This window comes from Bubalus bubalis, chromosome X (genome assembly GCF_019923935.1).
Source record: "Bubalus bubalis isolate 160015118507 breed Murrah chromosome X, NDDB_SH_1, whole genome shotgun sequence".
Lineage (NCBI taxonomy): Eukaryota > Metazoa > Chordata > Mammalia > Artiodactyla > Bovidae > Bubalus > Bubalus bubalis.
Window position 1 is genome coordinate 42,603 of NC_059181.1, and position 12,498 is coordinate 55,100.

At 60.0% G+C, this 12,498-nt stretch overlaps 1 protein-coding gene across 2 annotated transcripts; it reads right to left on the bottom strand.

Annotated features, from left to right (window-relative positions):
* Nucleotides 1–1,159: 1,159 nt before the first annotated feature.
* GTPBP6 (GTP binding protein 6 (putative)) lies at nucleotides 1,160–9,635 on the bottom strand. 2 transcript variants are annotated; one of them, XM_025275958.3, is made up of 10 exons: nucleotides 9,251–9,635; nucleotides 7,515–7,652; nucleotides 7,038–7,108; nucleotides 6,821–6,951; nucleotides 6,292–6,362; nucleotides 5,382–5,540; nucleotides 4,399–4,607; nucleotides 2,840–2,988; nucleotides 2,445–2,597; nucleotides 1,160–1,719 (listed from the first exon to the last, which is right to left on the bottom strand). In XM_025275958.3, the coding sequence occupies exons 1-10, from the start codon at nucleotides 9,603–9,605 to the stop codon at nucleotides 1,596–1,598; spliced, it is 1,560 nt and encodes a 519-aa protein (XP_025131743.1). In that variant the 5' UTR covers nucleotides 9,606–9,635; the 3' UTR covers nucleotides 1,160–1,595. The 2 variants fall into 2 exon arrangements, with proteins under 2 accessions (XP_025131743.1, XP_025131744.1); XM_025275959.3 differs by lacking the exon at nucleotides 1,160–1,719 and adding an exon at nucleotides 1,745–1,787.
* Between the last annotated feature and the right edge of the window lie 2,863 nt (nucleotides 9,636–12,498).

Genomic DNA, 12,498 nt, shown 5'->3' on the forward strand with positions numbered 1-12,498 from the left:
AGCCCCACTGTCTGCAACTAGAAAGAAGCCCACAGAGCAGCAAATAGCCAACACAGAATAAAAAGCCAACACAAAAATTCAAAGCAGAAACCACTAGCTCACACAGTGAAGGATCTAGGCTCTAAAATTCATCTTGGTACCCACCCGTGTCATACAGGTGTTGCGGGCGCCCCTGGGGGTGGGCCCCCCACTCCCCCTTCCTGTGACCATGGCCTCCCACTCACCTAGCCAGGCCTGTTCTTGAAGCCCCGGGTATCCCTGGGCCCCAATGGGGGTGGGGTGGGCAGGGGGGAGCCTGTCTGCAGGAGGGTCTCAGGACAGTCTGGGTACTTGGGTGGTCTTATACCTGTTCTCACTATATGCCAGCCCAAAGCCTCTCTCTGGGACCCCCACCCCCTCCTTGTCCCATGAAACCCCTGCTCTCTGCCCCGTGAGACCCAACATCCTCCTCCTCCCTGGGATCCCCTCTCAGCTCCCTCGGCGGGTGTCAGGCCCAGCAGTTGCCTGCCTGTGTCTGTGGCAGCTCTGAGGTGAGTTCTGCTCCCCTGAGTTCTTGGGGTACAGCTTCTAAGACTTGGGGGGACCCCGGGGAGCAGGGGGGGATACTGGGAGGAGAGGGGACCAGAGGCCAGAAGTGACCTGCACTGTCCTTCCTGTGTCCGACAGACTGGGAGGAGTTGGGAATGGACCTGGGAGGAACTGGGTGGCCAAGCCCTGGGGATCCTGGAAGAGACCATGACTGAGGAGGCCCTGGGACCATGTGGGCACCCCCAGGGCAGCCCTGGCCCGCTGAGGGGGGCTGGACCCCGGGAGCCTGGGGGTTCATCCCAAGTCACATGCTCACCACCCACCGGGGTTAGGGTAAGCGCCCGTCCACCCCACCTAGCAGACCCAGGAGGATGGAGACCAGCAGGGGCTGAGCTGAATGAACGGGAGCGGCCGGAGGCTCAGGTGCCCTGAGGCCCTGGCTGGTGGCTCTCGGGTCTGCTCATCCCTCTGAGAGGGGGCTCTGCTCCCGGCCCGCCTCCACAGCCCTGCTTCACCCCGTGCAGGACCTGGCTGTTAACAGGAAACCCGAACTTGTATTTTCCTTTAGGTGAAAACACCTAACGCCTATGCGGTGGGTTCTGTGTGCTGGGCCCTATTAATGAGCAGATCCTTCCCGCTTGCTGGGTTCTTGTTTTAATCACTCCCTGGACACTGCCGTGTGCAAGGGCAGGCTGTCGGATGGGACCCGTGTGAGATACACAGCAGACACACAAACTGGACCTGCCTGCCTAGAGGGCAGCGTTCACGGGGTGTCTGCTGGGCGGCTGGTGCACAAAAACCACAGTCTAGTTCACACACACACACACACACACACACACACCGCACAAAGCTTTTACTGTCTGGTGTGTGGTCAACCACCCTGGACAGACATGGGCTCCCCAGACGCCCCGACGGTCGCCCAGAACCACTCGAGTCCCGCTGGGTCCCGTCCCCAGCTGGCTGGCTGGGGTGGGGACAGTGGGGTTGGGGGCGAACACCCACCGCACGTGCTTGTCTCTGAGACTGAACTATGCAGCGCCCTCATCTGTGGGGAGGGGGGAATGCTTTCACCCCGGAAACAGCTTCCGGAACCTTCCGTAAGCAGAGTCACTGATGATGACTTTCACGTCAGCAGCCCCGGCCTCGGGGATCACGTCCACCGCCTGCACCGTAGCCTCCTGGTGAAGCCAGCTGTGAGGGAGACGCCATTGGCGGGGGTGGGGGGTGCAGGTCACAAGATTGGTGGGCGCGACACGCGACTGGTGGGAGGGAGATGTGATTGGTAGGAGGGAGATGTGATTGGTGGGGGGGGCACGCGATTGGTGCGGGGACACGTAATTGATGGGCAGGAGACACGTAATTGGGCAGTGACCCAATTGATAGGCGGGAGACGTGATTGGTGGGAGACGCAACTGGTGGGAGGGACACATGATTGGTGGGAGGGGGACGTGATTTGTGAGAGGGACATGCGATTGGTGCGAGACACAACTAGTGGGAGGGACACACGACTGGTGGGAACCAAGACCCCAACAGTGTCTGAACCCCTACCCAGCCTTCCCGGGATTAGGAGGCCAGTATCTCCCACAGTCCTGGCGAGTGGACACAGGGCCATACACCTGCTCGTGCCGGGAGGGAACCGCAATTGATGGGAATGGAGACCCTGACCGAACCTGAACCCCGACCCAGCCTTCCCAGGGTAGGGTGAGGTAATTGGGGGTGGGGGTAGGGGGGGCAGTACCGTCCGCGTTTCGAGGCATGACACGTGGCCGGACCCCTGCTCATACGTGGTGAGCGTGGGGACGTGGGGTGACAAAGCCGCCCAGCACCGTGGCCTTGCCCGCTAACATGAATGACACCCCACCCAGTACACCGATCATCGGCGCTACCACCCCTCTAACCAGGCCCGCCCCACGCACCTCAGCTGCGGTCCGGCCAGCCGCACGCGGAGGGTGAGGGTCCGTCTCCCCGTGGCTCGCAGGATGGCGTCCTCCACCCTGGCCATCAGCTCATCCAGCCCGAGCCCCAGGAGGGCAGACACGGCCAGGACGTCGGGCTCCGCGGGTGTGTACCTGTCCGGGCGGCCGGCACAGCGCACTCAGCAATGACGAGCTCACCCGGGCCCCAGGTCACCTCGTTGTGGACTCGTACCATACACTCCAGGGGTGGGGGGCTCACCCGGGCACCTGGTCCACCTCGTTGTGGATTCCACTGCACACTTCAGGGGTATGGGGCAGGGGTGGCTAACCTGGGTACCAGGTGGCCTCCTTGTGGACTCCACCATACGCTGCAGGGGCCAGGGGAGGGGGCTCACCCGGGCACCAGGTCCACCTTGTTGTGGACTTCCACCATGCTCTCCAGGAGGGTGTTTGGCAGGCCCAGGCCCCGCAGGGCTGACAGGACACTGGCCTTTTGCAGCTCTGTCTCGGGGTGGCTCACATCTCTGACATGGACGATCAGATCCTGAGGACCAGACAGGCCAGGTGGTCAGATCTTGGGGCCAGGGGCTCCCACCCCCAGCCCCGGAGGACCCGCCAGCCCCAGGACACTGCTCCTCCCGGTGAGGGCAGAGCGCCCCACCATGGGGTCCTGTACCTCGAGGGGTGGGTGCGACCTGAGACCACAGGGTGGCTCTGTGGTGCACGCAGCCCCCCAGCCCCCTCATTAGGGTTTCTGTAGAGGCTGCCATTCCCTGTGCACCTGGACCTGAGAGACTGCTCGGCACCCCCAAGCCTTCACCCAGTCTCCCGCCCCACAGCAATGACGCTGCACCTGGGTGCGGCCACTGACCCCCAGCAGCAGCCACAGCGCCATGTTCAGAGCTCTGGGCTGCTCCACTTTTCTGTGAAACCTGCAAGCTCGCATTTTAAAGAAGTTCTTTCCCCCTGTTTCATGTTTTACACACAGGTTTCTCATGCACTGGGAAAATAGGGATAAAAGGAAAGCAACAACGGAGGGTAATTATGTCACGGAAAGGAGGTGCTCTGTCTGGTTCTAAGGGATTCACTTCTAGGTTCTCTTTTTGATGAAAAAAATTTTCTTTTCCTTCAGGTTTCATTTCAGAAATTTTACATTTTAAGGAACCTTGGAGGATGAAGCTGACAGCTGCATGGTGCCCTCAGCCTCAGCTGCTGAACCTAGAAGGCCCCAGGGTGCCTGTCCCTGGGCCCTGCCGCCCCCCTGCTGAGTAAACGCCAGGCTCTGTTGGGGTTCACTGTCTCTGGGCCCCAGATACAGCCAACACAGAAAGGAAAACCCCTCTTCATTAGTATTTCCTTCAGAAAAATTACAGTTGTAGGGCTTCCCTGGTCACCTTCCTGGCAAGTGGTAAGAAATCCACCTGCCAGTGCAAGAGATGTGGGTTCAATGCCTGGGCCGGGAAGATCACACATACTGCGGAGCAGCTAAGCCGGTGCATCACAACTAATGAGCTGGCACCCTGCAACAGCTGACCGCTGCGGGCTAGAGCCCCTGCTCAGCAACAAGAGAAACCACCAGAACGAGAAAACTGGGCACCACAACCAGGGAGAGGCGCCCCACCCGCCGCAACCGGGGAGAGGCGCCCCACCCACCACAACTGGGGAGAGGCGTCCCACCCACCACAATTAGAAGCCCCCCACAAGCCACAACCAGAGAAAGCCCAAACAGCAATGAAGACCCAGCACAGCCGAAAATAAATGTTAATAAATAAAAACCAAAACTTAAAATTGCACAGTCAGGCCTAGCTCCCTGAGTGGAGGGGCTTGAGAGGATCTGGTCCCTGTGATATCCCGTGTAAGGGGACACAGCCCTGTGCTGTCGTAAGGACAGAACCACCTCCCCTCCCCGTCTGTTGGTAGCTGAGGGGGGACCGGCCTGGCCCTCCCCACTCACCGAATGGGCCACGTCCTGCAGGGTGGCCGAGAAGGACTCGACCAGACTGTGGGGCAGCTGGGAGAGAAAGCCGATGGTGTCCATGTAGAGGACCGTCAGCGCGGAGGGCAGCCGCCCCGCGTGGGCCGTGACGTCGAGAGTCGCGAACAGCTGGTCCCGGGGCTGTATGGCAGCGTCCCCGGTCAGGGCCTTGATCAGCGTGGTTTTCCCTGCAAGTCGGGGACAAGGGGACATGCATCTCAGGCCGTCTCGGGTGCCCTAGCATCCACTTCTGAGGCTGGGCTGCTGGACGGTGGGATGGGAGCAGGGAGGGTGTCTGAGCCCGGAGTTCTCTGCAGGGCCCTGGTTCTAGGCACGGGTCATTGAAGAACACAGCTGCTGTTGTCCAGGATTCGGGGTAGGATAGATCGGGCCTGGGTGGGAGGATTAATGTAGACAGATGAGGGGCATGGTGTAGACAGTGGTCACATGTGTGTGTGAGATGGGGAGGCGTCCCTGGTGACAGAGGGAGGTGTCCTGGACCATGAGTTGTGATGTGGGTGTCCTCATACAGAAGCGTGATGGTGCAGTTGGGCAGATGCTATGTGCCTGCCATGGGGTGGGAATGTAGACACAGGCCCACCCAGCCCTGCCCCAGGGAGGCCCCGCCCACCAGCACATCAGCAAGGCAGCCTGAGGGAGAGCCCACCCGCAACCCTGGCCCCAGGGCGGGTCCATCCACAAGCTCCGCCCCAGGGAGGCCCCGCCCACCAGCACATCTGCCCCATACAGCCCAGGCGGGGTGGGGCCCACCAAGGCAGCCTGAGGGAGAGCCCACCCACCACCCTGGGCCCCAGGGCGGGTCCATCCACAAGCCCCGCCCCAGGGAGGCCCCGCCCACCAGGACAGTCCCGCCCCAGGGAGGCCCCGCCCACCAGCTGCTCCCTGGGGACGGCCCCTGCCCCTAGCCCTGCCCAGGCCCCTGCCCCTGACCCGCCCCTCACCACAGTTCGTGTATCCCACTACAGAGACCACGGGGAACTCCTTCCGCCTACGCTGCTGCCCCAGAAGGTGCCTCTTGCGGCGGAGTCTCTCCAGGGCCTTCTGGATCTTGGCTTCCTTGTCTCTCAGGAGACGCTGCTGCAACTGCAGGAAGGACTCCCCTAAAAACACCCGAGACGGCGAGTCAGCGAGCAGGCCCGGGGTAGAAAGGGGGCAAGAGCTGGGGGGTGGGGGGTGGGGCGGGCGGAGGGGAGGAGGGGCAGCCTGTGGGGCTCTGACAGGTGTCAGGACCCCGGGGACAAAACCCCTAGCCTGCGCCCCCGGCACAGCCTTGGCACCTCCTGTTGGGAGACGGCTCTGTCCGGAGAAAGACGGCCTTGCCCCGGCCCTACTGCCCTTTGGGGTCACCTGGTCTCCCCCTTATCCCTGAGAAGGAAAGGCCGAGGGGAGAGTCCGCATGATGGCCACAGTGGGCTGAGCAGTGCCCCAGAGATATATCCACGTCCTCACGCCTAGGACCTACAAAAGGGGCCTTATTTGGAAATGGGGTCTCTGCAGACGGGATGAAGTGAAGGACCTGAAGTAGGGGCGGCCATTAACCCAAGGACAGAGTCCGTATAAGACACAGACACAGAGGAGAAGCCACGTGAAGATGGAGGCAGAGACAGGAGAGAGGCAGCCACCAGCCCATCGATGGACGCCTGGAGGCCCCAGAAGCTGGAAGAGGCGGGAAGGACGCTCCCCTGGCCTCTGGATGGAGCTCAGCCCTGGGGCCCCTTGATACCCACCCTTTTTGAATGCAAACACAGAGAGGCCTTCTCAGGACTTGTGGGGGACACTGTCCCCTTTGTAGGAGTGGTGGCCATGATAACCCCCTTCTGCACACCTAGTGAGGAGACGTCAGACACGTACCTGACCCCATGGTATAGCGAGAGCTCCGTCCGCGTCCGCCCAGGTGGGCAACATTGCTTTTCATGTGGGACCTAGCTGGAAACGGGTTGGCTCAGCAGACGGGCGGACATGTGCGTCCACCACAGGACGTGGGGTGAGGACGGAGCAGGGGGCCGGGATAGGTGTGGGGTTCCTGGAGGAGGGATCGCTGGGGGCCCCCTCCAACGTGGGCCATCACGGGCGAGGACAGAGGGCCCCTCCCTGGGTGACATGTCTCTGCTCGTGTACAGATGGGACCCGCAGCCACAAGCGTGAAACCCTATCCACCACATCCCACCCTCAGCATGCCTGGCAACATGTCTAGATACATGAAAACTAGATAAAGTCCTGGGAGGGCTCCCTAGAGAGGGTCCCGGTTGGGGGGGGGGGGGGTCCCTAGAGGGTCTCGGTGGAGGGGGGGGTCCCTAGAGAAGGTCCCGGTTGGGGGTCCCTAGAGAGGGTCTCGGTGGTGGTGGGGGTCTGTCTGCCCCGGCCCGGGTCCTGCTCGCACCTGAGCAGAGGGAGCTCGGCCAGCGCCACCTGCAGTCGCGCCTCCTTGGTGCGGGCGTTGCAGCGGAATATGTGAAGAACCACGGTGAACCGGTCAAACACCGGGACGCGCCAGGCAGCTTCCAGGTCTTTCTAGAAAAAACAGAGAGCGAGGGAGGAAGGGGATCAGCCGTGAGCCCAGGCCCCTGGAGACCTGCTGACCCGCTGCTTCGCCGTACCTTGGTGGGCGTGGCCAGCCTCTCCACGTTCAGGAAGACGGAGGTGATTTCCGGGGAACCTCTGATCCTCTCTAGGAAAAGAGAACCCCCGGTCAGAGGTTGGTGCGCCCACAATGTACGTCTGGGGAGCGACCCTGTGTTTTGATCGGCTGTGTCCCCGGGACATCCCCTGGGTCTCCGAGCACAGTATTCAGGGAGCATGGAGCATGAGGTCAGGGAGGACCAGGCTACGGTCCACATCCAGGAAAACAGATCTCATACCTGCTGAAGCTGAAGCTCCACTACTCTAGCCACCTGATGCCAAGAACCAACTTATTGGAAAAGACCCTGATGCTGAGAAAGATTGAGGGCGGGAGGAGAAGGAGACGACAGTGGATGAGATGGTTGGATGGCATCAACCACGTGCCATGAGGCCCAGAGGGACGGTCGAGCTCGTGCCACTCTAGGAGGGGGCTGTGACGCATGCGATGGACTCACCCGTCAGCCGCTCCAAGGTCCCTCTGCCGAAGATGAGCTTCTTGTCTGGCGTCTTGGTGGGTACCACCATCGTGTCCACCACCGACCAGCCGTCCAGCGTGCACACCAGCGCTTGGGCCTCCGCCACCTGCCACTCGGCTTAGGGGAGAGATGGGCCGATGTGAGGGCCACTTCCGGGAGGGTCCTGGCCCACATGCCCCCAGGCTGGGATGGCTTCCTGCTTCCTGGCCACATGAAGGTTCCCAGAAAGCACCCGAATGGGCGTTTCCTTTAAGTGGAGATCTGTTCTGGGTGGATGGTCAGGAGTGGGAGGGAGGATCGGGGAGGGAACAGGAGGGGAGGGGAGGGGAGGGGAAGGTTAGAGGGGAGGGGAGCCAGAGCTGAGCAGGGGACGCAGGGACAGCACCACCCACCCCCCCACCCCCGCCATCAGAGATGAGCACGGGACGCAGGGACAGTCCCCCCCGCCATGTTGGAATTGGGCAGGTCTGCTCTGTGGGGACTCAGGGTCCTTTGTGACCCACTAGACAGCATCTCCCATGAAGCTCCAAGGGCCCGCAGAGCCTGCCGTCCTGTATGTGGGGTGGGCTGAGTCCCGTCCTGGGAGGCTGTCATGTCCTGGGTGACCAGAGCCTAGTTCCAGCCTCCCTCAGTGGCCGCCCTTGCCGAGCCCATCAAGAGCAAGGAGGCGCCCACCCAGGGTCTGTGGCCCTGAGGAGTCAGAATAATGGGGCCGGCGGGAGGCAGGGCCCACCCAGGACAAGAGTCCGGAGGAGTGGGGACACAGGCCGTGGATCAAAGGCGATCAGGACCTGCCCTGTCCTCGTCTCTCCTCCGGCCGGTCCCTCGCAGGGCAGCTGACGGACAACAGACACGTGGGCAGTGGCGCCACCACGCGGCTCTGAGCCCCGACGGGGTGGACAGGGCTGGCGCAGGTCTGGAGGGGCTGGGAGCCTGGGGGCGATGGCCCGGAGCACAGTTGTGCCCTGGCTGTTCTCCGGTGAGACGTGAAGCTCAGTAGCCAGAGCCTCACGGGAGGTCAGCCTCCCTCCGGAGCCCGTCCCCTCTACCCTGCGACCACAAGCGCCCCCGCCCCGCCGCTCAGGGCTCAGCCGGTTCCCATTTCTGCTACAGAAGCTTGTGCACCATCTCCGGGCTTAGTACTCAGCGGCACAGAGATAAATGGGGTCCATAAAAGGCTTAAAGCCGAGGGGCACCCCGCGTGCACCCCGCGTGAGTTGCTGGGGTCGTTTGCATTATGGATGGGGAGGCCCCGGGGGAGTAGAGCAGAGCGACACCCAGGAGTAGCTCAAAGGGAAAGGGGCTCGCTGCGCGCAAAGCAGGAGGGAGCCTGTGCCCAGAATGAGGGTTTCCAGGCCCATGGTGGGGAGGGGGACGCGTCTCCCGGAGCCAGCGAGGGAGTAGGCAGTTCAGCCTCCGAGTCCGCCTCAGAAGCCCCACCTAACGGCCTGCAGCGTCGGAGGCAGGCCCCAGAAACCCCGCCTCCGGCGCCCCGCCCCGAGAAGCCCCGACCATCGAGGTCCAACCCCAGACTGCCCGCCCCCAGAAGCCCCGCCTCTGGCGCCCACGACCTATGAGCTCCAGCCCGCGAGTCCCGCCCCCAGAAGCCCCGCCTCCGAAGCGCCGGCTTCCCCGCCCCTTAAGCTCGAGCCTTCTCGCTCCGCCCGATCCCGCCCCCGTCCCCCCCCCACCCCCGGCCCCGCGCTCTCGGTCACCTCGGGTCCCCTGCGGCTTCCCGGGCCCCCACTTGACCTCAGGGTGAACCAGGCACACGCGCTGTGTCCCCGCGGGCAGCAGCGGGTCCCTCCTCAGAAGCTCCTCCTCATCTTCCTCCTCCTCCGCATCTTCGGGCTCCTCCTCCCCGTCAGCCCGGCTTCTCTGGCCATCCGCACGTGGGCCGCCCCCTCCACCCTCCCGCCCCTCCGAGCACCCCAGACCCCCGCGGAAAGTGGCGAGGGCGCGCTCGGGGTGGGGCGGCTGCGGCGGAAGCGCGGCCCTCGGGGGCCGGCAGCCGCGAACCGCGCGAGACAGCCAGGCGCCCCCGCGGACCGCGGCCCGCAAGGCCCACATCCCGCGCACCTCTGCGCACCAGCGCGGGGCCTCCGGGGCGGAGCCAGCTCCCTTGCCAGCTGCCCGTCGGTCACCCGGGTCAACAGGGCGGGGCCTCCTCCCTTGCCGGCTGCCCATTGGCCACCCGGGTAAACAGAGCAGGGCTTTGGGGCGGACCCAGCTCTTACAGGCTGCCCATTGGTCGCCGGGCACACGCCGCCGCCGCCTGATTGCTGTGCGCGAGTCTCTGCCCTGAGGCGGGTCCGGGCGGTTCCGCCAGGCGCGCGCCTTTCTCTGTTGGGGATGCTCGCGGCCACCTCCCCCGGCGCTTAGCGCCGGAACCGAGCCGCGCCGCGCACCCAAGCCGGGCCCCACTACAGCCTCCGCGCGGGGCCGGCGGTCTGGGCGGTCCAGTTCTGCCCTCGGGAGCCGGGAGCTCTGCCTTGCGCGTCCGAGTGCGCCCCCTAAGACGAAGGTCCCAGCTCCTGCCTTGGGGCCTGGAATCTGACCCGAGGGGTACCCTGAACCGTGTTTCGGGCTCCGCACCGGCTCCACGGCTCTGAAGTGTACGCTGGTGGCTCGACTGTGTTCCTGGGGGGTCCACATAGGTCGCCCCCGGATCCTGAACTCTGCCCTGGGGATGTGTGGGGCTCAGTTCGGTTCAGTTCAGTCGTGTCCGACTCTGCGACCCCATGAACCGCAGCACGCCAGGCCTCCCTGTCCATCACCAACTCCCGGAGTCCACCCAAACCCGGGAGTTTTGGTGGAACTCAATGTCCATTGAGTCTGTGATGCCATCCAACCATCTCATCCTCTGTCGCCCCCCTTCTCCTCCTGCCTTCAATCCTTCCCAGCATCAGGGTCTTTTCAAATGAGTCAGCTCTTCGCATCAGGTGGCCAAAATATTGGAGTTTCAGCTTCAGCATCAGTCCTTCCAATGAATATTAAGGACTGATTTCCTTGAGGATGGACTGGTTGGATCTCCCTGCAGTCCAAGGGACTCTCAAGAGACTTCTCCAACACCACAATTCAAAAGCATCAATTCTTCGGCGCTCAGCTTTCTTTATAGTCCAACTCTCACATCCATACATGACCACTGGAAAAACCATAGCCTTGACTAGACGGACCTTTGTTGACAAAGTAATGTCTCTGCTTTTGAATATGCTGTCTAGGTTGGTCATAACTTTCCTTCCAAGGAGTAAGCGTCTTTTAATTTCATGGCTGCAGTCACCATCTGCAGTGATTTTGGAGCTCGGAAAAATAAAGTCAGCCACTGTTTCCCCATCTATTTGCCATGAAATGAGGGGACCGGATGCCATGATCTTAGTTTTCTGAATGTTGAGCTTTAAGCCAACTTTTTCACTCTACTCTTTCACCTTCATCAAGAGGCTCTTTAGTTCTTCACTTTCTGCCATAAGGGTGGTGTCATCTGCATATCTGAGGTCATTGATATTTCTCCCGGCAATCTTGATTCCAGCCTGTGCTTCCTCCAGCCCAGCGTTTCTCATGATGTACTCTGCATAGAAGTTAAATATGCAGGGTGACAATATACAGCCTTGATGTACTCCTTTTCCTATTTGGAACCAGTCTGTTGTTCCATGTCCAGTTCTAACTGTTGCTTCCTGACCTGCATACAGGTTTCTCAAGAGGCAGGTCAGGTGGTCTGGTATTCCCATCTTTCAGAGTTTTCCACAGTTTATGGTGATCTACACAGTCAAAGGCTTTGGCATAGTCAATAAAGCAAAAAGAGATGTTTTTTCTGGAACTCTCTTACTTTTTCAATGATCCAGCAGATGTTAGCAGTTTGATCTCTGGTTCCTCTGCCTTTTCTAAAACCAGCTTGAACATCTGGAAATTCACAGTTCACATACTGCTGAAGCCTGGCTTGGAGAATTTTGAGCATTACTTTACTAGCATGTGAGATGAGTGCAATTGTGCGGTAGGTTTGAGCATTCTTTGGCACTGCCTTTCTTTGGGATTGGAATGAAAACTGACATTTTCCAGTCCTGTCGCCACTGCCAAGTTTTCCAAATTTGCTGGCATATTGAGTGTAGCACTTTCACAGCATCATCTTTCAGGAATTGAAATAGCTCAACTGGAATTCTATCACCTCCACTAGCTTTGTTCATAGTGATGCTTCCTAAGGCTCACCTGACTTCACATTCCAGGATGTCTGGCTCTAGGTGAGTGAGCACACCATCGTGATTATCTGCGTCATGAAGATCTTTTTTTTACAGTTCTGTGTATTCTTGCCACCTCTTCTTAATATCTTCTGCTTCTGTTAATTCCATACCATTTCTGTCCTTTATCGAGCCCATCTTTGCATGAAATGTTCCCTTGGAATCTCTAATTTTCTTGAAGAGATCTCTAGTCTTTCCCATCCTATTGTTTTCCTCTATTTCTTTGCATTGTTCGCTGAAGAAGGCTTTCTTATCTCTTCTTGCTATTCTTTGGAACTCTGCATTCAAATGGGTATATCTTTCCTTTTCTCCTTTGCTTTCCGCTTCCCTTCTTTTCACAGCTATTTGTCAGGCCTCCTCAGACAGCCATTTTTCATTTCTTTTTCTTGGGAATGATCTTGATTCCTGTCTCCTGTACAATGTCACGAACCTCCGTCCACAGTTCATCAGGCACTCTATCAGATCTAGTCCCTTAAATCTATTTCTCACTTCCACTGTATAGTCATAAGGGATTTGATTTAGGTCATACTTGAATGGTTTAGTGGTTTTCTCCACTTACTTCAATTTCAGTCTGAATTTGGCAATAAGGAGTTAATGATCTGAGCCACAGTCAGCTCCTGGTCTTGTTTTTGCTGACTGTATAGAGCTTTTCCATCTTAGGCTGCAAAGAATATAATCAATCTGATTTTGGTGTCGACCATCTGGTGATGTCCAAGTGTGGCTCACAGACCCCA